Source organism: Ochotona princeps, chromosome 5 (assembly GCF_030435755.1).
Source record: "Ochotona princeps isolate mOchPri1 chromosome 5, mOchPri1.hap1, whole genome shotgun sequence".
Taxonomy (NCBI): domain Eukaryota; kingdom Metazoa; phylum Chordata; class Mammalia; order Lagomorpha; family Ochotonidae; genus Ochotona; species Ochotona princeps.
The window spans coordinates 101,684,147-101,709,483 of record NC_080836.1 but is presented as its reverse complement, the minus strand read 5'-3'; the positions used below and the strand labels follow the sequence as shown (position 1 = coordinate 101,709,483).

General features: G+C 42.6%; 1 protein-coding gene across 1 annotated transcript in view; it reads right to left on the bottom strand.

Annotated features, from left to right (window-relative positions):
* The window catches only part of CAB39 (calcium binding protein 39), a 91,710-nt gene that overhangs the window by 47,722 nt on the left and 18,651 nt on the right, over window positions 1-25,337 (bottom strand). Inside the window, exon 2 of the mRNA XM_058665096.1 lies at window positions 4,801-4,957. Within this exon, the coding sequence (XP_058521079.1) occupies window positions 4,801-4,914 (114 nt within the window). The 5' untranslated portion in view covers window positions 4,915-4,957. The remainder of the gene's footprint in view (window positions 1-4,800; window positions 4,958-25,337) is intronic.

Below are 25,337 nucleotides of genomic sequence, written 5' to 3'. Positions count from 1 at the left end.
GTTTAAAAAAAATCAGAAATGACTGCTTTCCCCTGCCCCATTCACCTACTGATAGCTTAATGCAGTGAATGATCTTGATGGAGTTTTGAACTTTAGACCAACACTGCATTCTAGGAATAAAACCCAGGTGGCCATTTTCATATTTTCCTACATTTAGATTCCATCTGAAGCATCTTATCTGTTTGGAATTTTTGCACCTATCTTCATAAGGTGTATTAGTCTGAAGTTTTATTTTTCTTGGTAATGTCATCTGATTTTGGTATCAGTAACTGTGTTCTGACAGAACAAGTTAAACTACTGCTTTTTCTTAAATTTTTGGATTTTTGTCTTTTCAAAGAATTTATCATTTTCACCTACACTGTCAAATTTATTTCCATAAAGTGTTTCATCACATTCTCTATTACCCTTGCAGTATCTGTAGTGGTCGGCACTGTCAACTCGTCATTCTAAGTATTGGTGCCTTGTGTCATAGCCAGAATTTGTTTTACTGAACTTACCTTCTTTGGCTGCTAATGTTTTTGAATTAATGTTTTCTACTTTGGTGATTACTTCCTCTCTCCTGCTTATTCTGTGCTTAGTTTGTTCTTGCTTTCGTTTACTAGGGTGGAAGTTCAGACTTGCCTGACTTTCTAATAAAGAAATTTGGTGCTATTAATTTGCCGAAGCCATGCGTTAGCAGCATTCCACTGATACTGCAACGCTGCTGTTTCCATTTTGGTTTCAACCTATTTTCTATTTTTTTTCCCTTGAATTCATGAGTTATTCAGAAATACGGCATTTAACTTCTAAAATTTTTTATTTTCCAAGGCTTTTTCTGTTACTGATTTCTAATTTAATTTCTGTGCAGTCATGGGATATATATCACAGAACTTTAGTCTTTAAAATATACTGTGACTTATTTTTATAGCCCAGAACATGATCTATCTTGATAAATGTTCCAAGAACACTTCAAAAGAATGTGTAGGTGTGTTCTGCTGTTGTTGAGTGAGCTATAAATGCTAATCAGGTCAAGCTGGCTGATGGTATCATTCTGGTCTGACTAGAAAGTTGTTTTCGCCTACTTATTCCATCATCTACTGGGAGTAGGGTATTGATAATTTCTTCTTGCAGGTCTATCACTTGTTTATTTTAAGCTCTGTTACTGGGTACCTACACATTTAGGATTGCTATATACATTGAATGGCTTTTTTTAGGGTCTTCTTTTAGATTAATCTCACATTTCTAGATGTGCTTTCTTTTCATGGTGCTATATATTCCATTTTTTTACACGGATCACTTAGCCCTAATTTTAGCCACACTGAATACACATATTGGTAAGATTCCCTCCAACTCCTCTCTCCCCAGAGAACTGACCCTTCCCTGATGTCTGATTCAGTCAGACACAGATTTTGCAATCTTTACTAAACTTTTACTCACAGACTTTGCTAACTAAGCTGTTCAATCCTTCTCAAATAAGTTAATAAATATTAGTTCAGAGAAGCATACTGTGTCTGGAAGCAGACCACTGGGACTGTGCCACCAAGCTTGTGGTGATTCAATCAAATCTATTCCGCATGGAGGCTAGAATACTCACATAAAACATGCTCTGATCACCCCCAGGTAATGAGCACAAAACCATATAGACTGTAGCAGGGCCCCCAAGAAAAAAACCGGGACAACACCTACAGCAGCATCTGCATGAGTGAACTCACCAGACATTAGCGTTCAGAAGAGAACCAGGCAACAATGTTTCATGCTCATGCTGCTTTCTATGCCACCATCAATATACACAAACACTGGGACAGGCGTTTGTCACAGTGGTTCAAACGCTATCTGTATCCCACATCACAGCTCCTCCCTTGCTGATATGTACCGGGGCAGGTAGCAGACGCTGGCTCAATCCGGGTCCCTGCTACCTACTTGAGAAACCCAGACTGAGTTCTCGGCTCCTAACTTTGGCCTGGCTCACTATAGCTACTGGAGACATTTGGGAGCAGGCGGATCAATCGACAGATGAGGATCTCTCTGTATCCTTCAAATAAGATAAAAGTAAATAAGTAAAAATTGAAAAACACAAATACTTAGGGGCTGATGTGGTAGTATGGTGTGGTGTCCCTGGTATCCCACAGAGGTGCTGGTTCAAGTCTTGGCTGCTCCGCTTTTGAAGCAGCTCAAGTCCTTGGGCCCCTGCACACACATGGGAGACCTAGAGGAAGCTCCTCGATCCTGGCTTTTAATCATCAGCTCAGCTCCAGACATGGCCATCTGAGGAGTGAACGAGAGACAGAAGTCCTCTCTCTTAGTGTTTCCCATGGATGGATTTGGGGAGTGAGAAAGGAGTCATGGAAGACTCACAAGATGCTTGGTCAAAACAACTAGCAGGACGGAGTACTCTAACCACGACTGTGGAGGCTGGGGACAGGTTTTATACTGCGTTCTGCTTCAAAACAGTAGAATTTGTACATGTCAAGTACCCAAAAGATCTTGCTGGGAACTGAATGGTAACGCTTTAGTAAACTTAAAAATTAATTTGGGAAGAAATGACACCCGAGGGCCCGGCGGCGTGGTCTAGCGGCTAAAGTCCTCGCCTTGGAAGCCCCGGGATCCCATATGGGCGCCAGTTCTAATCCCGGAAGCTCCACTTCCCATCCAGCTCCCTGCTTGTGGCCTGGGAAAGCAGTTGAGGACGGCCCAATGCATTGGGACACTGCACCCGCGTGGGAGACCTGGAAGAGGTTCCAGGTTCCCGGCTTCGGACTGGCGCGCATCGGCCCGTTGCGGCTCACTTGGGGAGTGAATCATCGGACGGAAGATCTTCCTCTCTGTCTCTCCTCCTCTCTGTATATCTGGCTGTAATAAAATGAATAAATCTTTAAAAAAAAAAAAAAAAGAAATGACACCCGATCTGTATTCCATCTATCTGAGATGGGAAGAGTAAGGCCCAAATATTCTTCTCAGCTTCTGAAGAGAGTGCCATAGGTTTTTTCATTTAGTTCAGTATCTTTCCTGATGGAAGTATTCTTACACTTTTTTGTTGCTATAGTAAATGAGACCCTGTTTAAAGAAATTATATTCTTTAGATGATTTCATTTAGCATTTAGGGAAGTTATAGGCATTCTATTCATTTAATTAGATACTGTAATAAACTATTATCTTCCCATTGATTCTCTTAAATCTTGTAGACACAAATATATCTACCCTATAATTTTTTTCTACTTATGAGAATTGTATTTGTCATTTCTAATCCATTTTTGAATATATTAGCTGGAAATTCCAAAGTTTAACAACAGGTCCGAACAAGCACACTGGTTTACCAGGGTCATCAGTTTCTCAGGATGATGCTGACATCAGTGTCATTTTCCAGTTTTAAATCCCATAACTAACTAGATTTCTATCTTTCCAGATCTTGGTCTCCTCTTTCACTGTTCCATTAGTTGCTACTTCCTTCTGAGTCCTGATCAGAGAGTGAATCAGAAATTTCAGAGATTTCCTTACCAGCCTACTTTAGAAACAGCAATTCGATCTATATTTCCTACTGTAGGCATGCAAAAAACTAGAATTTCCACAGAAAATCCAAAATAAGGTCAAGTTACAACAAATTTTACAAGTTGTATATTGTTTCCAATGTAAGAAAAAAATAGTAACTGAACAGCCTGCAATCATATCTTAATTCCATGAGTATGAACTTTCCTTTCTTCTCAGAACACAAACCACAGTCTCAGACTTAGAAAGATAGTAGTTAAACAATCTAAGCTTAATATTAACACAGAAAACAACCTGCTACACAAAAAGGTGGGAGATGTTTTCTAATCGAGAATCCACTGCATAATCCATAGGCTACCTAGCCCATGGAAGCAGGTGCTACGGACGGCACAAGCAGGACAGAAATGACACACTAATCATAGAGGTCACAGTCTACAGTAAGACAAAAATACAGCAGCAACACAGAGCAAGAGCAAGCTTCTAGACAGCTTCCCAAACGTTAGAGATCTGTTCCAATGGGCTATGCCAGAAGATGGGCACTCTACAAAGCCATCTGAAAAAAAGCAGAGGGGGCACTAGGAATGAAGACTGTGGTGGAAAGGGGCTGAAGGCAACCAGACTCCAAGCAAAAGCAACAAGCTAAAGAACGCAGCACCAGAAGCGAATACCTGACTTGGTGCTGACTGCCTGAGCCTACAGAACGCCGGAGGCAGGGGCTATGACCCACCAGACCCCAAAGGTCTGCTGTCCCCAGATAGGAGCCCACCTTGAAGACACAGAGCAGACGGTACTGGAAATACAAGGGGGTGATGCTCAGGCCCCACAGGAGGACCATGAAGATCTTCTCCAAGATGGAGTCAAAGTCAGAATTAGTTCACAGCCCTCAAGAAGAAGAAAACACAGTATTGGGTGAAAAGCACCGTTTAGGGACAAGGGGAAAGGCAGGACTGGAATGAAGGTCAGGTTCAGGGCTATGGTGACTGACAGATGAGATCATTGGCATGGAAATGGAAAACTTGTGAGAAAATCTAGGTGGGCAGCATCCCAGGAAGGTGGCTGGCAGAAAATCCGATTTCAAAAACTGTTCACAAATAAACTAAACACAACTGAAAGAGACTTGCAGAGCTCAAGAGAAAAGGAAAAACAGTGTGACTGTTTGTGAGATGGACACATAGGAAGAAACGTGTGCTCCGGCAGCAGCGAATGCAGCTTCAGAACTACAGCTTAGAAAGCCGAAGGGCTGAAACTGGGAGTTAATGACCCTCGCCAAGCACCTCCAGGCATTGCTCCATGGTGCCCAGTGGGAGGACTCCGGGCAGGAAGGGAGCAGACACATACCTTCTCTGCCTTCTTGTCAGAGATGTCCTGCTTCTCGAGCACGGCCATGCTCTCCTTCAGGTTCTTCACAATGTCTGCTGGTGACTTGTGAGACTTCCCAAATGGGAACGGCATGGCGGCGGCGACAGAGGCCTACACGGCACTCTGCCTACGTGACCTGCAACACAACACATGGCTCCCATGAGACAAGAGTGCAATCAGCAGAAGACATACTTATGCAAAGGCCTAGTCTGGGAAGACATTATTTAAGAAAGTCATTTTTATAAGACTTTAAAAATTAGTAGGAGCTAGGAAGCCCACTAACCTAAGTTACAATAGGGCACCCAAGGCTTTTGACAGCACCCAACCACCACTTGAGGTAGATTCTGCTACTGCTGCGAGCAGCCACCACTCACAGGGCAGCCACTGTGCCAGGCCCGAGGCTGAGCACGCTACTTCACCTTCTCATGGATGCCTTTCAACAACGCCAGAGGGACAGGACTGCTGCCATGTATAGGTGAAGTTGAGAAAGACAGAGCTGGCTCACTGTGCCAGGCACTGAAACAAGCTCACATCTGCTTCCGAATCCCCACACTACACTGCCCCATCAGCAAGCATCTCTAGTTTACAGCTCAGGAAAACTGTAGCCAAAAGCTCCCCAAGGGACTCAGCTGAACAATACTCAGCAACAACAGGCTTGTTTCACAGGTCCTTCCTCCTGCTCCTCTCCGGGCTCACAGTGCTCCCCCCCAGATACGCCAGTGGAGCACCGCACATCCGGTACACACTTCCCCAGAACACCCTCCTAGCCAGCCAGTCAGGGAACCCTGGACGGGGTCCTGGACTAACCTAACAGATCCTCTGATTCCCAATGTAACAGCTTCAATGTACAGTTTTTCAGCTTGGACATATTCATCTCTTATGAAAGAACTCCCTAAAGACAACATAAGAACAATAAAGTTCTGGAAGCTCTTAGTTTTTAGTAGAAAACCGCATTTCAGCCACATAAACCACAATATTGCGTTATCCAAAAGGAGGACCTACAACTACACCAAGAAGATACCAGGAAAAAATAAACAAGACAAATAATGGAAGGGACTTGAGAACATGTGAGAAGTCTTCATTTCTTTTACTAAATAAATAAGTTAAACTTGGGGCTGATGTGATGGCTCAACTGATTGACTGCAAGTGCCAGCATCCCGTACAGATGCCAGTTTGTATCCTACTTGCTCAATTTCCCATGCAGTTCCCTGCATATGACCCAGAAAAGCAGCAGAGGATGGCTTAAAGCCTTGGGACCCTGCATCAGTGTGGAGACCCAGATGAGGATCCTGGCTTTGGATTGACTTAGCTCTGGCCATTGAAGCCATTTAGGGAGTAAACCAGTAAATTGAAGATCTTTCTCTTCCTCTCTTCTCTGTAAATCTCCTTTCTAATGAAAATAAATCTTTTTTTTTTTTTAAGTTAAACTCATAGGCTTTAAAAACCCTCCTATCAAATACTGAAAGCTAACATTTTTTCAGAAGAATGTTTAGCTCCCCCTTATCAATGGCCTTCAGGTAGGAAGAGCAACCACCCATATTTAATCATCTAGGATGTACCCTTCTGAAGTCCCCACTCTTAGTAGAGCAGGTGGGTCTCAGACAGCCGAACTTTCAAAGCACCTCAAGACTTCCTTTGAGCTTTCCTGAATATTTTACTTGAAGAAAGAATTTGAATTTTTCCCCTTACAGTTTCAAATACAGTGACCTACACATCTGTCTACAAAACCTGAATATTTTTGGAAAAATACATGCAAGTGAATGCCTCTGTGAAACCTATGTTAAACTATGATAAACAAGCATATTATTTGATATGATCTGTTCTAATCAATCTCCATCCCCAAATATCACCCATATCACTTCTTTCATCCTTTCCTGGTCAATTAAGACTACAATTCATTCCTCATCGGTTCTCAAAACTTAAGGATGCTCACACACACTTTTAAATATCTTTCTGAAGAAGAGTTTGGATTGAATAAAGGAGAGTCACTCCAAACTAGCTGTTGCATTATCTCTGGTTCACATTCTCTAAAGACATCGCCCTTCCTATCTGTAACTGCACAGCCCAGCAGCGATGCTGTCCGCGTCCCTGCTGCCAGGGGGTGGGACCATTATTTTGCAGGAAGTGTTTTGGTGCTATGCAACAGAGATATTTTCAGTTCTGACTCAATGGTGGAAGAGGGAAGTGTCCAGGGTAAAGGCTGTTCCCAGCAGGACAGCTGCTGAAGAGAAACCCAGATAAAACACGTGTTTGGCTGGAGAGTTGCAGAACACGATCCTTCCGCTCAGTCCACTAGGGAGCTGACTTGACAGACTGTACAGGTAAAGGAAGAAAGGCACATGGCTAGCAACAAGTACCCAGAAAAACAAGTGGACATTCCTCAGGAGGACATATGTGTGAAATGATTTATGACATGCTCATGGTCTGCCCTCCCTTCCACAGTTCATACATTCAATGACTTAGTTTTTAAAACAGCTAATTAATTACATAGGGGCAAGCATTCCATGCAGCAGTTAAGATGTCCCTTGGGGTGCCCACATCCCATACTGGAGTGTTAACTTTTTTTAAAGTACTTATTTATTGTTATTGGGAAGGCAGATTTATGGAGAGAAGAGACAGATCTTCCACCCACTGGTTCACTCCCCCAAATGGCCACAATGGCCGGAGCTGAGCCATTGTTCCTCCCCAGCTGCCCAAGGCAGCCAGAGCTGAGCCAATCCAAAGTCAGGGGCTTCTTCCAGTCTCCCACGCAGAGGCCCAAGGCTTTGAGCCATTCTCTACCGCTTTCCCAGGCCACAAGCAGGGAGCTGGATAGGAAGTGTAGCAGCCAGGGACATGAACTGGCACCCATTTGGGATAATGGGATCAAGCCACTGTGCCATTTGGGTGGTGGGTTTTAAGCCCTGGTCCTCCTGATTCCAGCTAATGTGTACCCTGGAAGGCAACAGGCAACGGCTCAAGTACTCGACTCCTCACCCCCAACGCAGGAGACTGTAGTGAGCTCCAGGCTCCTGGTGTTGGTCTGGCTCAGCACCGGCTGCTGTGGGCAGCTGGGAAGGAAGATTGCTGTCTCCGTGTATTTCAAAAAAAAATCAAAATTTTTAAAAAATACATGCTTTTTAAAAGAGCATGAAAGGTCAAATTTCAAAACATAGAGGCATATAGATCGTACTTTTCAAGGATGAGCACAGTAATGCTCAAGAGATCTTTTTATTTCCTTTATGTTTGCCCTCAGAGTCACTTCTGAATGTAGCTAAAGAAATAACACTCTCCCAAATTTTTGCATTAGAGAATTCCTGGTTTTTATATCTAGGTTTACTATATATTAAGCTTAAATATATTATACTAATGTTGTATATTTGTGATCCAACTTTGCTAAAATTTTATCTATTTACCTAAAGGGAACATACTTCATGATTTCATATTGTGACATAGCTTTTACAATAATGGAAAATTTCAAAATATATGTCCCAATGTACTGTGTCTCACAAGCAGTACACTGAAATCATGGCTATGTCACCTAAATACGTTCACTGAAAATATATACAAAGAAACCAACAGTTAGTCAAAGAGGCTGAATCAGGAAAAGAGAGGATTTAATTTTGCTGTGGTGATGGTTAAGAACTTTTATAGCACCCATTTTATTCCTTCAATTACACAATGCATAACTTTGAGAAACACAAAAACTAAATTTAAAGAAATCAATGGATAAAATCAAACAATTTGTTCTTAATAACAAAAAAGCACTACTCCTAAAACATCTCAATGTAAGGCAGAATGACAGAGAAAAGAGAGCTGCCAACTTTCTCATCTTGAAAGGCAGGAAAGGCAAGACAGTACAACACACATTCAGTAAATTATACACGTACACATGCACACACAGACACACAAAGCGAAAACTTTAGTGTGTTTTATTCCATCCAATTCTATTTTTAAAAATGCAGGTAATTAAACAGACTCCGAGTCACCAAGTGATTTCAGTGGTAATGAAGAGGGACAGGAGGATTTGAAACTAAACACAAACTCATTTTAAAAAGAGTTTCAATTCTAGCTTCAATCTCCTTAGCTCAATCCGTACTTAGAAGAAACAGAGCTAATGCCTTCACGGAATCACTCATGACCTTCACACTCAAATGACGGCCAAATGCCTCGGACAGTGGACTGGTCAACCAGCACTGGTGTCCCGCAGGGGCGGAGACACTGCCTCTGGGAACACTGTTTCAGAGCACGCTGCGATCCTGAAGGGTGGTTTCTTAACACAGGGATTGGGCAGAATGTAGGACAGGACAATCTCAAAAGAATGGAGATGTCCAAGCTGGAGTCAGGAATGGCTAGCACAGGCAGAAGCTGGTTGAAGTCAGCTTTCCCTGTGCCAGTCTATCGGCCTTTCTCATTTCCCCTAGAGCATCAGCAGCACTGGAGGAACTTTAGTGGGCCACAGTGAGAATCAACCTATCAAGACCCTTCAATCACTTTTCACTGCCCTTCGAATAAAACTCAATTCCTTACCAGACCCTCTGGATTCCACTCATCTGGTTTCAGAGGTCTAGCCACACCACTGTCCTTTTGGCTCCTGGAAAGATGTGGCTATGGTAAAACTATAAATCTAGATGGTGGGCACAAGGGCTTTCAATGCTCAACTTTTCAGTATACTCAAAACTCTCCTTTAGAAAGTCTAAATTGAGGACAGCATTGTGGCATAATGAGGTAAGACACTGCCTGCAATACTGGTGCTGTTCTGAGTCTCCACTTCCAATCCAGCTCTCTGCTAATGGCCTGGGAAAGCAGCAGAGGATGGCCCAAGAGTTCAGGCCCCAAAACCCACATGGGAAACCCAGATGAAGCTCCTGGTTCCTGGGTTTGGTTTAGCATCACTATAGCCATTAAGGCCGACTAAGGAATGAACCAGCTTTAAGATTCTCTCAAATCCCACCCACCCTCTTCCAAACTCTGCCCTTCAAATAAATAAAATAAACCTTTTAAGAAGCCCTAGATATTGCTACAGTTCTGATGTTCTCCCAAATCCACGTGCTAGAAATTTAATCTTCAACAGTAAGAACCAGGAAGTGGTGCCTAGTGAAAAGTGTTAGGCCTCCTGAATGGCTTAATGTAACTTTGAAAAGGCTGGTAAAGGCGGACCTTGCCAGTCTTCTGAGAACCAGTGTGTCTTCCTAACCCTCCATCTCCACCCTGGGAGGAGGCAGTCCTCACCATAATGTCACACACGCCACACCTGGATTTTGGACTGAGCCTCCACAAACATGAGGAACAAAAATTTTTTAAAAATTAATCACACACTCCCATGTATTTTGTTATAACAGCACAAGTAAACTAAAATAGAGATGTCTTTAAAATTTAGTTTCCACAATGACCACTGAAAAATAAAATCACCATCATAAAAAAAGTACTAGTTTACATATCTGGGAGAAGTTGCGGGGTAGGAGTCAGAATAACAAAGTCTGCTGTCTTGCATTAAGTTCCCCACTGGGAACTAATGTAACTTGTAAAAAAAACAAAAACAAAAACAAAAAACAAAACCAGCTGTGATGTTCATTCTACAAAGCTCAAAACATTAAAGACAGAAACAAAACATTACTTTCAAAGCCTGGAGATAGTCATCATTACCAGTTTGGTAAGTTCTTGTTACTATATTTGTTGTGGAACAGAGATGGAATAATACTAGAAATGGTCACCTCTGCCTTAAAGTCTTCAAGTCACTGTCCTGTAAGTTTAATATTCTTAAGAGTACAAAGCTCTATTCCAACAAAGTGCTGAAGAACACACAACACCCACTGGGAAACCACACGTCCACACATCCCCACCAGGACCACTAGGGACTGGCTGCCAAGGACAAACCTGCTGCTGGCTCAGGCAACACACCTGTACTTGCCTATGTACTGACAAATACCAAAAGCAGCCCCATGGCCCGTGAGCCAGGTTTTCAGTTAGATATGAACTGAATTCACTAGATGCAGGAAACAGACACCAGCCAGACGGATACGTCAACGTTGGGCCTACCTGGTGGGAATGCAGAGCTAAAGATAACAGGGTACAGACCTTGCTGCCCACCACTGGTCATGAGAACAAGAAAATAAAGCACATGCTGTCCAGGGACGTCTCAGATTTCCTAGTCTACAATGTCAGGGGGCTGGAGATGCTGCTGACACGCTGACGTGCAACAAATGCTCCTGTATTGAGACGGCTCAACGTTGTTTCCTCCGAGAACTGCAAAGCCACCCTGCTAACAACGCAGCCCACCTGGTGTCAGTCACCAATCCCAATGCCACACTGAGCCACACAGACAATAAGCAGACCACTTGGGTGAACACTGTATTTGTACTTAAATAAAACCTTAAACTGAGGGGAAGGAAGCTCTGCACAATCCCGTCAGTTCTCCAGTGTCTCTAGAGCCTGGAAAGGCAAGGTGGAGTACAGAGAGGCCAGAGTAGGTACTGAAATACAGGCAGACATGAAAAACGCATTCTAGTGTTTACAGAACAGCAGTCACCAGAGCTTACAATTTATTACGTAGCTAATAAAAGAACAAGTGTAGAGCTTGAAAATTCCCAACCCAAAGAAACGAGAAATGTTTCAAGGAAGTGGAAACATTCATTATATTATATGCACATGCCAAATTATCACACAGTGTTCCATAAGTTGAATTAAACTCCTATTAACTGTGATATATTAAAAATAAAGAGGGCTGTGCATTTAGTGCGGTGCTGCAGATGGCCACAGCCCACATCAGGTGCCGGAGCCTGACTCCTAGCCCTGGCTCCTGACTCCAGCTTCCCACAGTGCAGGCCCGGGCAGTTTTTAAAATTTAATTCCTGCTACTCATTTGGGAGACCAGGATTGTAAATTTGGCTCCAAGCTCTGGAACTTGGCCAGCCCAATTTTGTAGGCATTTGGGGAGTAAATTTGTAAAACTTTTTGTCCTCAAATAAAGAAAAAATAAAAAAATTTAAAAGTGTCTGCTCTAAAGACAACATTGTGGTTCCCCAAATGTGGGCGTTACGTGTTTAGTGACAATAATGAGAAGCTGCTGGCTGACAGCACATTCCTAGACTGCTGTGCTCAAACACCCTCACAGGATAACAACACCGTAGCAGATAAGGCCAAATGCAAAGGGCAATTACATACCACAGCAGTTAAGTACTGGCCTTCCAAGAGCCTGGTTTCAAATACCAATGCTACCCAGGCCTTACCAGATTCTTCTAAGCTCCCTTGCCTCCTGTGTGCAGTGTCTTACACTTCACAATGTGTGTAAGAATTCTATCACATATGTTTGAAATGTTTCATAAAGCATCTACATGTAGTAAACTTTGGATAGTAAGGGGTAGTTCTCTCCCCACCTACCTCTAAAATCCGATTTTCAGAATGAAGTGGGTAGATAAGGTACTTGTCCATGCAGACTACATAAAACACAAAATGAAACTGGAGCGACCATATCCTTCTCTTAAAGTCTGCATCTAGTCTGGATTCAGCTTTAGGATGCATGAGAAGCCAAGTCCTTCTTAGCTGCAATTAAGATGTGATGACTTTGTTCCATTAGGAAAATCAGAGGTAGCTTTAAAAAGCAGCTGAGGTGGCCCAACGCAGTAAGCAGCTAAAGTACTTGCCTTGCACGTGCCTGGATCCGATATGGGCGCTGGTTCTAATCCTGGTGGCCCCACTTCCCATCCAGCTCCCCGCTTGTTGCCTCAGACAGCAGTCAAGAAGAGCCTAAAGCCTTGGGATTGCACCCGCGTGAAGAGGCTCCAGGCTCCAGGCTCCCGGCTTTGGATTGGCACAACTCCAGCCATTGCAGCCACTCGGGGAGCGAATCAAGTGCCACGGCTCAATGGGCTAATTTTCCCACTGCAAACACCAGGATCCCATACGGGGGCCAGTTCGTTTTCGGACTGCCCCACTTCCGATCCAGCTCCCTGTCTATGGCCTGGGAAAGCAGAGTAGGGATTTGCCTTGGGACTTACAATCACGTGAGGGACTTGGAAGAAGCTCCTGGCTCCTGGCTTTGGATTAGCTCAGCTCCAGCTGTAGCAGCTATTTGGGGAGTGAACCAGCAGATGGAGGATTTTTGTCTTTCCTTCTCCATAAATCTGCCTTTCCAAAAATAAAAATAAACAAACAAATCTTTTTAAAAGACCCATTTAAAAAAAAAGCAGAAGCAACAGCTGAATCTCTGACTAATAAATACACATCTCCACGTTAACTGTGTTAAAAACAAAACTGAGCGATCAAAAGCTACAAGGCGTGGCAATGTTTTACAATTAACACATCTTGAACAGACTTTCAGAGGCCAAAGACATTCAACACTACATGCCATGCAGGATTCACACTGAAATCCTTCATAGCCTGTAGTAAATCAGGTGGCGGAGATAGTGGTAGCAGCAATATTCAAAATAGTGTGGCCCCTCCCACGCCCAGTTTAGGGAGCGCTGCCCCTTCTCTGTTCAGCACCTCTCTCCACTCGGACTCCCCACTTCACTCATGCTGTGTTTTTGGAGATGGTCTGGGTTTGTCCCCATGGTTCACATGTTAGCAGGTTGGTCCTCCAGGGGACAATGCTGGGAGGTGGCACCTTTAGAAGTGGGGCCCAGTGGGGGTTCCTTAAGTCAACTGGGGGGTACATCCCCAGAAGGGGCTGTGAGACCCCTAGTCTCTCCTGGCCTTGTGTTTTGCAATGTGGCTTGCTTCTTTTCCCCTGTGCTCCCATCACTGCTATCTGCCCTGAGATAATGCAGTCTTTGGGCCACGGCAAAAGCATGTACAGCCTCTTGCATAATGTGAACCTGCCTTGGTTATCTTGTTAGAGAAATCCAAATCAGACCAACACACCTGAATAAAACCTGAACACCTGACCAAAGACTCCTGCGACCTGCTCCCCTGTCTTCACCTCCTGGTTTGCCATTTCTGCATTAGGCCTAAGCATGTCCCCCACACTGCAGAGAGCCCTCAGCTCACGTCACCAGGAATATCTCCCTCACACTTCAGCTCAAGTGACTATCAACAGTACTCTCTGCTTCCAAAACAGCACCCCTCCTCCACATTATTGGGCCCCCAGACTTCTCATTACAACTGACACATGTGTCTCCTTACTTATTATTTAAGTCCTGTGAAAACGAAGACAGTTCATTTCTTTCCTTTACTGTTGTATCCCCAGAAATTAGTGTGCGACACATACTTGTAGAAAGAACAGTGTAGACTGAACTGCTTGTTTTGCTCAAAGAAACAGTGAAATTCTCCTGATGCTTCATGCCTCAGCTATGTTCTAGGTTTCTGTTCTACAAATGAATAAGGGTCAAAAACACCATGTGACTTGTTCGAATATTATGAAGCTAGCTTCAGAGTGATGTGCTAAGAGCTGGAACTTCAAACCAGGCTTTGCCTGTTACACAGTGTCCACAAGGGTTATCCGGTAACCTTTATATTACAACAAATACAGTCATAAGTATCATATTGGTAGCTTAAAAATGTTTTTGCTTAAATCTGCAATCCAACTTCTAAATAAATGTATATACCCTAATTCATTATTTCTCTGCAAGGTATCTATTGACAGATATGGCTGTTAAAAAAAAAGAGTCTAAAAAAGGAAAAAGAACCAGAATGCTCAGAAAATCTAATCCAACAGTGCAAATTCATTTAAGGTTAGTATTTCTAGGCTAGCCTTGCAGTCCACAGGGTAAAGCCACTGCTTGTGATGCCAGCATCCCATTGCAGAGTTCCAGTTAAAGTCCCAGCTACTTCACTTCTGATCCAGCTCCCTGCTAATGGGCCTGCATCCCTGCCGCCCGTGTGGGAGACCTGGGTTTTTGGCTTCAGCGTGGACCTGTGTCAACCATTTTGACAGTCTGGGGAGTAAACTAGAGATTGTAAGATCTCCTTGTCACTCTTCTTTCAAATAAACAAATCAGTATTAAAAAACAAAATGTGGGGGCGGCGGCGTGGCCTAGCAGCTAAAGTCCTCGCCTTGAAAGCCCCAGGATCCCATATGGGCGCTGGTTCTAATCCCGGCAGCTCCACTTCCCATCCAGCTCCCTGCTTGTGGCCTGGGAAAGCAGTTGAGGATGGCCCAATGCATTGGGACACTGCACCCGTGTGGGAGACCCGGGAGAGGTTCCTGGTTCCCGGCTTCGGATCGGCGAGCGCCGGCCCGTTGCGACTCACTTGGGGAGTGAATCATCGGACGGAAGATCTTCCTCTCTGTCTCTCCTCCTCTCTGTATATCTGGTTGTAATAAAATGAATAAATCTTTAAAAAAAACCAAAAAAACAAAATGTTTCTGAACGGTTCTAGTGACACCACAAAACAGTCATAATTTCCTTTACGTGAAAACAGTTTGCAACTGCATATATATTATTATCCCTACCATGACCAAAATTTGTAGAAGCACACACTGATTAGCAGAAAAAAATGTAAAATGTTGATAATTATTAGTGAAGATGCAATACAAGCATTTCCTCTTATAAAAGTAGCATTTAAACAAAAACACAAGATGTAGGCACTGAAGGGGACCAAGGGTGCATGAAAGTGCAGGAAGCGTCTAAGGCGAGCACAGGACACATGACTCCAGGAAAGCTGTACGAATGAGGTCATGCCAAAAGTGAAGACAGTGTCAATCCTAAAGGCCCTCACAGACCCGACAGGTGCAATCTGGGCAAAAATGGTAGATGACTTTAATGCCTTGGCACAAAAATCAAGTGTCTGCATATCTGATTATATTTCATAGGAATATAAGCATATAATAGTGAAAACAATCCAATCAAAATTACAGTAGTAATTTTTAAAACTTCCTAGTCTCCTTGGAGGTTGTAAAGACAACAGATTATTCTCAAAATTACTCAAAGAACTGGCAAATAGAAAGGAACGGCACCATTTATCCAGCCTATTTTGTACAACTCGTAATTCAGGGTTATGGAAGGGTTACAGAAGAATCACAGCTAACAAATGTAGAAAGAAATGGCGACTATCGTCATTGGGTTATTAAAACCAAGTAAGGGGCCAGCACTGAGGCGCATGCATAAAGCCACCACCGGCAGTGTTGGTGCCCAGCTGCTCCACTCCCGGCCCAGCGGAAAGCAGTGGGAGATGCATCAAGTGCTTGGGCTCCCACCACCCACCAGGGTGGCCTGGATCAAGTTCCTGCCTTGTGGCTCATGGCTCATGGCTTTGGAATGGCTCAGCCAGGACTTTTGTAGCAACCAGGAGACAGAAGTCTCTGTCTCTTCCTCTCTCTTGGTAACTCTGCCTTTCACATAAATCAATCAATCGTAAAGAAAAAAGAATCTGAATCTGAGCATGCCTCTAAATTTATCTGTCTACAGAAAATATAAGCAACACTAGATCAGGCTAAACACCATCACAGCAAAGAAGTCAGTCAAAACTAGAACACACAACAAAGGTTAAGCTTCTCCAACAAATCAAGTAGCACAGAAGAAAGAGGCAGAGGATGCTATTAAATAAGAAGAGAATGGGGAGTTGAGAGGGGAGTGATAAAAGCTAAGAAAAATGACATGTTAAGACCATGTATGTTTTAGTGAATAACAGAACTTTGTAACTTATAGCTATTTCTTGTGAGCAGTCACTTCATGTAACTAAACAGGAAATTCATTTAATAGACATACACTTTGGAGTCGAAATGTATAAAATAATATTCTCCAAAACCATCAAAAAAAAAGAAAGTATTTAATGCTATTATAAGTATTATCCCTTCATAAACCACCTCAATTTTCAACAGCATAACATTAAAATCTAAAAATTAAAATAAATAAATAAATAAATAAAATAAGAAGAGAGACTCCCAAGAGTTGCATATAATGTGTGATCTTCTCTGAACATTGATTCAAATGGCCAAAAGCTAATCAAGTAAATGACACATTATAAATAATTATTAATAAATTTTAGGTATTATAACAAAATACAGTAGATATGTTTAAAATAAAAGTCTTTAACAGGCTCACATACTCAAGCATGAACGATTCGGATTTGCTTTAAAATACCTTAACACTTTCTCTTCCAAACAGCAAGGAAGGGGTATAAATGAAAAAAGTATGCAAAGTATTAATAACTGTTGGAAGGTTATATGCCATGGCACAGTGGGTATCTCATATCAAGGTGATGGTGTGTGGCACAGTTGCTCTGCTTCCCATCCAGCTCCCTGCTAGTCAGCCCGGGAGGCATCAGAAAATGGCCAGGCACTTCAAACCCTGGTGGAGTTTGGCCACTGTAGCCATCTGAGGAGTGACCCAGCAAATGGAAGCTCACTCTCCTTTCTCCCGCTGTCACTATGTCTTTCAAATTTATAAACATTTTGCTTAAAAAAAAAAACTGTCAAAACTGGACATTAGAAGAGACTATTTGTACTTGATTATATCCATAATTTTAAAATTGGCAATAGAGAAAAGTTTCTATTTGAAAGTGTTACGTTTCATCAAATAAACCATCGCAAGACAGACTATATAATCTATTGTGTATTGCTTTGCTTAATTTACCCTCCTGTTTGTCAAAAAGACCAAACTTAAATTTATATACAACTGCAAAATAATCTGAATTTCTGACATAAAAACAATTCATTCGGGCCCGGCGGCGTGGCCTAGCGGCTAAAGTTCCGGGTGCCGGTTCTAATCCCAGCAGCTCCACTTCCCATCCAGCTCCCTGCTGGTGGCCTGGGAAAACAGTCGAGGACGACCCAACGCTTTGGGACCCTGCAGCTGCGTGGGGGACCTGGAAGAGGTTCCCAGCTTTGGATCGGCACAGCACCGCCATTGCGCTCACTTGGGGAGTGAATCATGGGACGAAAGATCTTCCTCTCTGTGTCTCTCCTCCTCTCTGTATATCTGACTTTGTGATAAAAATAAATAAATCTTTAAAAAAAAAATTCTTTCCCCACTGTGGGGTCTCAGAGCTTTCTTACTTCACGGTTTAAATCTCCATGTGTTTTCATTTTGTCCACTGCAATTCCACTATACAAATTTGGTGTGCTGAGGGCAAATGACAAGACAGAGTTCTCCATACAGAAGACAGGTTCAAGGGCAACGCCTCCAAGTGCTGATTTACAGAGCCCCCTCACACTGCCCTCCACCCTACCCTCAAGTCACCCTTGGAAATACCAACGCTAACACAGAAAACTCCTCTTAGGAATAACCCCCAACCACCCCATCTCCCAAATGTAAGGTTTTTAAGTTTAATCCATTTCTCTGCTCCAGATATTTCCAGAGAGTGTTTGCTAATCATCATTTGCAGCCCATGTTCCTTTTTAAACCTCAGCCACACACTGCTTGGCAGCCTGGGCTAGGAATGCTCTATTGCAGTACTCCCAAGCCAGTCTGGAGCACAGGCCCGAGTCTGAGGGGGCGTGGACTCTCCCTACCTGCCCCTCCCCAAGGAAAATGCTGCTTTAATTAAGACAAAGCGCACTCAGGCCCACGCCTACATGTTTTTAGAACATTTAAAAAAGAGAGAGAGAGAGAGAGAGAGACTGTCAAAGACCTCAAATCTTTTCACCTTTTCAGAATTTAGAAGTGAAGGTAACCCATTCTTAGTGGAACAATCTCCAAAAGCTGTATGTGCCTGCTGCACACATCACGGGGACCACTAATTGTAACACTGAAATGGAAAGTTTCAAACAAATCTCATGATAACCCATCCTTAACAGCATTCCCAAAAGTTCAAATATTTAGAAAAAAACAACCTAAATGAATACCTTTTGTTCTGAATTACATTGCAAATACTTCCTGAACTGGGCTTAGTAAACATTAAAAAAAATGTGTTTCTCTAAAAAGAGGTTTCTGTTATTCCCTGAAAGTTTATACCACATGTGAAGGATGTCAAACTAGGAGTGTTTATAAAATACCCTGCAATGGTACAGGTCACTCTGAGTGACAGGACAGGATATACCTGCTTACCAGATGGAAGGCTTCGCTTTAGCAGCTGACTGATTTTAACAGCTCTTGTGAAAACCTTTTGTCAATTTTATGAAAATAAATGCATGCATGTTAAACATCAAATACTGAGACAGTCACAGAACTGTTGTCCAGCTTTATTTGTCGTAACTTTAATCTACCATGCAGTCATGGATTTCAAAGACTAAAGTTATGCTAATTAAGTACAACAGAACATTCCAAGTTGCCTTAAATCCTTCTGGAACAAAGTAGGACATGTATAAAAATCCACTTAAACAGGTTTAACATTTACTCAAAGATATGGTTGGGAGTGTTCTAACCAAACTGAACATACAATATCTTTTAACCTGACTATGAAAGTGAATGCACTCACCCTTTCTTTAAATCTCAAACAGCTGGACCAACATAGCTCATTTCTGAGTCAGCATTTCTCCAAAAGACAAATTGTTATGTAACTGTTTCAACAAAAAAACTCAAGTCTGGGATTGGAGTGGCAGAGCAGGTTAAGCCTCTGCTGGAGACACCAGCATCCCATCCCAGAACCCCAGGCCTGGCTACCCCACTTCCATCCAGCTCCCTGCTACTGCTGCCAGGAAAGCAGGGGGAGATGACCTAGGTACACAGGCACTGGTCACTTGTGGAGGCGACCCAGGTGGAGTTTCTGGGCTCTGGCTTCATTCCAGCACTGGCTGTTGTCACCATCTGAGGAATGAATCAGCAGATGGAAGATCTGGCTCTCCCTGTCACTTTGCCTTTCAAATCAATCAATGCTTTAAAAAAAAGAGAGAGAAAGAAAAAAGCTCGTCATAAGATTTGGGGATATTTCTAATGAGTTCCTATACAAAGGATCCTGTATGGTTCATGGAAAATATGTATAATAAAATCATTATTATACATATTTAATTTTTTTTCCCACACCAACCCTCCCTCTATTTTGTAACCCGTCTTCCCTTCAACTTTCTGCCCAAGCTAACTATATCTGAAGGCACCTGCCCAGCCATGCCTGGAAGTGAAATTGAGCAAGTAAAGAGACGGATTTCTTGTCCTCCCGTCTACTGACCAGAGCTATGTGACGCATGGCAGTTACTGAGTTTAGATGGCAATGTTTTTATCTTGATCAAAACTAGGGAAATGATCTTTGACCTACGCACCTTAGAAAGCCATTTATTCCTAAGGAATGACTAAACAAAGGCTGTCCTAGCCACAAAGACCACAAACTGGTTCTGTGCAGTTCTGAAGAGCAGACACCAGAGAGCAGGAAGCCAAAGAAGATTCTGAGAATGACTCAGAGAACACAGCAGTATCGGGAATATCCAATCATTGCGCCGGCTTTAACTCCCACCAGGAGGGAGGTCGGCAGCCCATCAGGCAGCCATGTGCTCATCTGACTAACACAGGGCCCGCCCATCAGTCCCTCTGATTCTGCCAAGAGGCAGATGAACCTTCTTGAACACATGCTACCTTCTTGAACACTTCCTCTTTCTACCTCTCAATGCAACTGATCTGAACTGCTGATCATGTCACAGACAACAACAAAAATATTTTCAGGCCTAATTCCCTTTGTATTTGCCTAGTAAAATTGTAGCAATGGAGTCTGCCTCTTTTACAGATTTGGAGGGCAGTATATGACTATGAATATGGTTTCCTCTGGCTGTTTCTTTTTAGTAAATATGTTCTCCTGGCTTTCCATTTGCATTTCAACATTGTTACTTTAAATGCAAATTTTTCATTTTTATCGTAGCTCTATAAATCTTTTTTTAATGAATTCTATTAGGCTCACAACTGCACAGAATGAATCAAGATTTAATATTTATAAAGACCAAACACTACTTAAAATGATGGTACCTTTTCTGAAATAAGCCATTCTAGTAGAATCTCATTTAGCAAATCCCAATACCCTATTCAGTTTAAAGAGAAGCAGCTTGCATCATTGCATATTGCTTAGTTTTTGCTTTCCCAGGCACACAAGCTGGATTGGAAGTAGAACAGCTGGGACTCAAACCGGCATCCGTATGAGCTGCTGGCACTGCAGTCAGTGACTTCACCCGCTGTACCATACCACTGACCTCAGGATATTCATTGCATATCAGTATATTATGTAAAACTATAGGCCTATGCCTCAAGGCTACTTCAAAAGTTGAATACTATGTCTTTTAGAAATGGATTCCCAACCAATGAAGTGATAGAGTTCCATATCATTAAGCTTGGACACCATTTCCATGTGTATAAAAAGCAGAAATGTTTTCCTAAAGATTTATTTATTTTCTATTTGACAAGCAGAGTTGGAGAGATAAACAGCGACAGAGATCTCCCATTTACTGGTTCACTCTCCAGTGGCTACAGCAGCCAGAGTTGGGTTGGTCCAGAGCTGGGATCCAGACGCCCTCATGTGGGTACAGGGGTCTGAGCTCTTGGGCATCTCCACTGCTTTCCCAGGCCACCAGCAGGAAGCTGGATGGGAAGTGGAGCAGCCGGGACTTGAACTGGCGCCCACATGAGATGCTTTACCACCCGCCAGGTGACTCAGCCTTTTATGCCTTGGCACTTGCCCTAAAAGAGCAGAAACATTTTGATGCAGGCCTGTAACTTCATGTCTTTAAGCATGGAGACATCCACACTGAGGTAAAGTGAAATTGAGAGATGTCAGGAAAAGAATCAAAACATTTTGAATAGGCTTATGAGAGTAATTCTAAATGTTTGTGGGGAAAATGAAATGAAGATTAGTTTATTTCGGTGTAAAAAAAAAATCTTGAAATCCATTGGGCTGGCATTGTGACATAGGTCAGTTACAGCCTGCAACACCAGCACCCCATGAGGATCCCTGTTGTAGTTGCTCCACTTCCAACCATTCTCTGTCAGCGGCTGGAAAAAGCAGCAAAGGACATCCCAGGTGCTTGGGCACCTGCAACCTATGCGAGATCAGAAACAGTTTCTGGCTCCCCGCGCCCGGCTTTGGATCAATCCAGCCCTGGCCTTTGTGATCACCCAGAGAGTGAACCAGCAGGTGGAGGATCTGTTTCTCCCTCACTCTCTTTAACTCTGCCTTCTAAACAAACAAATAAATCTTAAAAAAAAAAAAAAAAACCTGCAATTCATGTGTAGTTTTTCTCATAGTATGCTTTTCCATAGTTTTTGAAGGTGCCTCATATAGAAATTACCAACTAGACACAAGCCTGGAGCTCCCTGGAGATAGCAGGCACATACTCACGCTTAATCTGTACTATGTCTAACACAGCTGACCATCAAGGCTGCGGTTATGTTACACTGTGAAGCAGTCTGAGCCTCAGGATATGACACCCTTGATTATTCTCATCACGTCATTTGCTACTGATGCTCTGAATGCAGGTCTTTCAAATCAGATCCCGGAGCCCAACTATGATTTGATCAGTCAATACGACCTATGCATGTATTTCATAAATGTAGTTTTAAACTTCATTAATAGCTTTAATAGTTTTATTATACATCTTTTAAAAAAAAAAAGCTTTCTATTGGGACTAGCATTTTGGCACAGCAAGTTAAGCTGCTGCCTGCAACATCAACATTCCATACTGGAGGGTCAGTTCCCGCCTGGCTGCACTACCTCTTCTCCAGCCCTCTATTAAAGCATCCATTGGGTTCCTTAACACATGTCAGAGACTTAGAGTTTCAGGCTTCTGGCTAAAGCCAGGCCCTGCTCCAGCTTCTGGGGCTGTTCAGGCATTGACCATTTCTCTCCCTGTCACTCTGCCTTTCAAATAAAAACAATCTTAAGGGGGGAAAATTGCTTACTATTGCATTTGGGGTCCTTTCCTGAAGGTCTGAACAGTTATTTCCATTAAATTCCTTCTGATTTAGATTCAGTAAGACAGTCTAAATTTTTTTTTCTTGGATCGAGATTTTGTTATCCAGATTATTATTAGCTTTGTTATCAGATTCCTGCTAACTATATATTTGATCAGCAAGTCACACAGGTCTTCCTTTCTGTTGGAAGTGCAGATCAGTGAAGACACAGTACCTGAACTTTCCAGTTAAAACCAATCAAATTGTATCCCAGGTGCAGCCATCAAATTAGCATAATGCCACCTACTTGCACTACCACCATCAAGAGTGGCTTATAGGTTTCTCTGGCCTCCCGAACCACAGATATTCACACAGAATCACACTGAGAGTGTCTTCTATTTTGTTCTATTCTGCTTCCCCATACTCCCCCTAGCCCTTTAAATACTGATCATAATCCAGTTACATTGATTTCACAACACACCAACAGGATGGGAACTGCAAATAGTAAAACAGATTCTAAATCAACCTCAGTATATATATTTTTAACTTACAGTCACCTCATTCACAACACTGAACTTCTCAAATCATTACAAAGGTTTTATTATCTGATTTAAGACTTGAAATTAGAGGTACATCACTTAGTCATCAGTGCTACATTACGTACTGATTCCATGAATACATTAAAGATCTTTTATCAATATGGATCAGTGATCTTTAATTTTTATCTACAATGATTTACTCACATATAGCCCAAGGAATTTAGAGTTACAGTACCCTATTTTAGAATGGTTTCAGAATATGTGACCTTCAACTATTTGAATAAACACTGTACTCTATGTGAAGTTAATCAACATCCACATTTAAAAACGTGAAATTTTCCATCTTCAAAGGAGAATCATAATTTTTTTTTTCCTGATTAAACTTACTACTCACTTTGGACCAAGGTTGTGCAAACACAGGCATATGATCATGGGCAAACCTCACCACCTCGCCAATGTTTTGGTAAATAAGAAAAGCAAACAGCCAATCTTGCTTTTTAAAAAAACAGTTCTTTCGGGCCCGGCGGCGTGGCCTAGCGGCTAAAGTCCTCGCCTTGGAAGCCCCGGGATCCCATATGGGCGCCGGTTCTAATCCTGGCAGCTCCACTTCCCATCCAGCTCCCTGCTTGTGGCCTGGGAAAGCAGTTGAGGACGGCCCAATGCATTGGGACACTGTACCCGCGTGGGAGACCCGGAAGAGGTTCCAGGTTCCCAGCTTCGGATCGGCGCGCATCGGCCCGTTGAGGCTCACTTGGGGAGTGAATCATCGGATGGAAGATCTTCCTCTCTGTCTCTCCTCCTCTGTGTATATCTGTCTGTAATAAAATGAATAAATCTTAAAAAAAAAAAAAAAAAACCAGTTCTTTAAGTCCTCTGGAAAATTATTTTTGTCTTAAAGAGCAAAGACAAAAAAGGTAAAGGCGAATGTCAAACGTTATGGTTCTAAAGCTGCACTGAGCTTCTATTTTTTTCCTTTAGTCATTCTGATGAAGATCTGTGTTTAAAAAATGTCTTTTTCTTTTAAAATGTACAAGCTTTAAACATTTTCTACAAGATCAGATACAAACCTGGAAAAATCACTCCTATAAGGTCCATGCTCTGCTATTTCTTCTTTTTTAAAAGAAAACCTATTTATTTTTATTGGAAAGTCAGATTTACAGAAAGGAGAGACAGAAAGATCTTCCATCCACTGGCCTCCCCAAGTGGCTGTAATGGCCAAAAAAACTGAGCCAATCCAGGAGCCAGGAGCCAGGAGTCTCATCCAGGTCTCCCACATGGGTACAGGGTCCCAAGGCTTTGGGCCATCCTCTACTATTTTCCCTGGCCACAAGCAGGGAGCTGGATGGGTTAGTGGAGCAGCCAGGATATGAACTGGTGCCCATTTGGGATCCTAGCATACGCAAGGTAAGGCTTTAGCCACTAGGCTACCTGCACCAGGCCCAATGCACTGCTATTTCTGTTCTGGCCAAACGCCCACAAAAGCAAAACCATGCCACACAACCAGCCTTCACTGAACTACCTTAGTTGGAGATTTGAAGGTCTGTTTTCTTTGTAAACCATTCAAAGGCTGACATTTGGTCTATTTTGTAAACAGACTTTTTTCCAGCAGAAATATTTAGTCTCAGAATGCATGATCACATGGCCCTTCAGGATCACACAAGGATGATTTCTGCAAGAATTCTCACAGTCAACCCACCCTTTCCACACTCCACATCCACACACTAAAGGCATAAGAAGGTTTGACTTGGGGTTGAGAGAAAAATTCCAGATGAAGAAATGAGAGTAAAAACTTTAAATTCCAAGGAAGTTACTGAATCTCATTTGTTATCTGACTAGTATGACCAAATACAAAAGTTTTTGCCTGGATTTTTGTAGGAACAAGGCTCATAACCAGACAGCTAAAAGTCAGCCCATGGACCATAAGACAACTTGGTGCATAAGTGTACTAAAGCACACACACTCATAAAGTACAGTTCCAGGACACAGAACGCAGCTGGGGAGTCACAAGCTACAAGAAGACTGACACATGCCACGCTACCAGACCCGGGATGAAAAAAATCCCGCCTGAGTGAGGCCTGGGTGTCAAGGCGAGAGGATAGTCAGGATGCCATACCGCCTTCAATGGGGGAGACGCTTTTACAACTGTGTCATGTAGATTGAAAAATTCAGGTAATGCCAGAAAGTGTATTACACAACTGACTGGAAGCTTCATGCAATAGTCTGAAACACAATAAAACAAAAAATTCTTGTAATTTCATCAAGCTCTTATGGGTAATTAAACTTCCAGTGAACAGAAGGCATAAAATGAAAAATT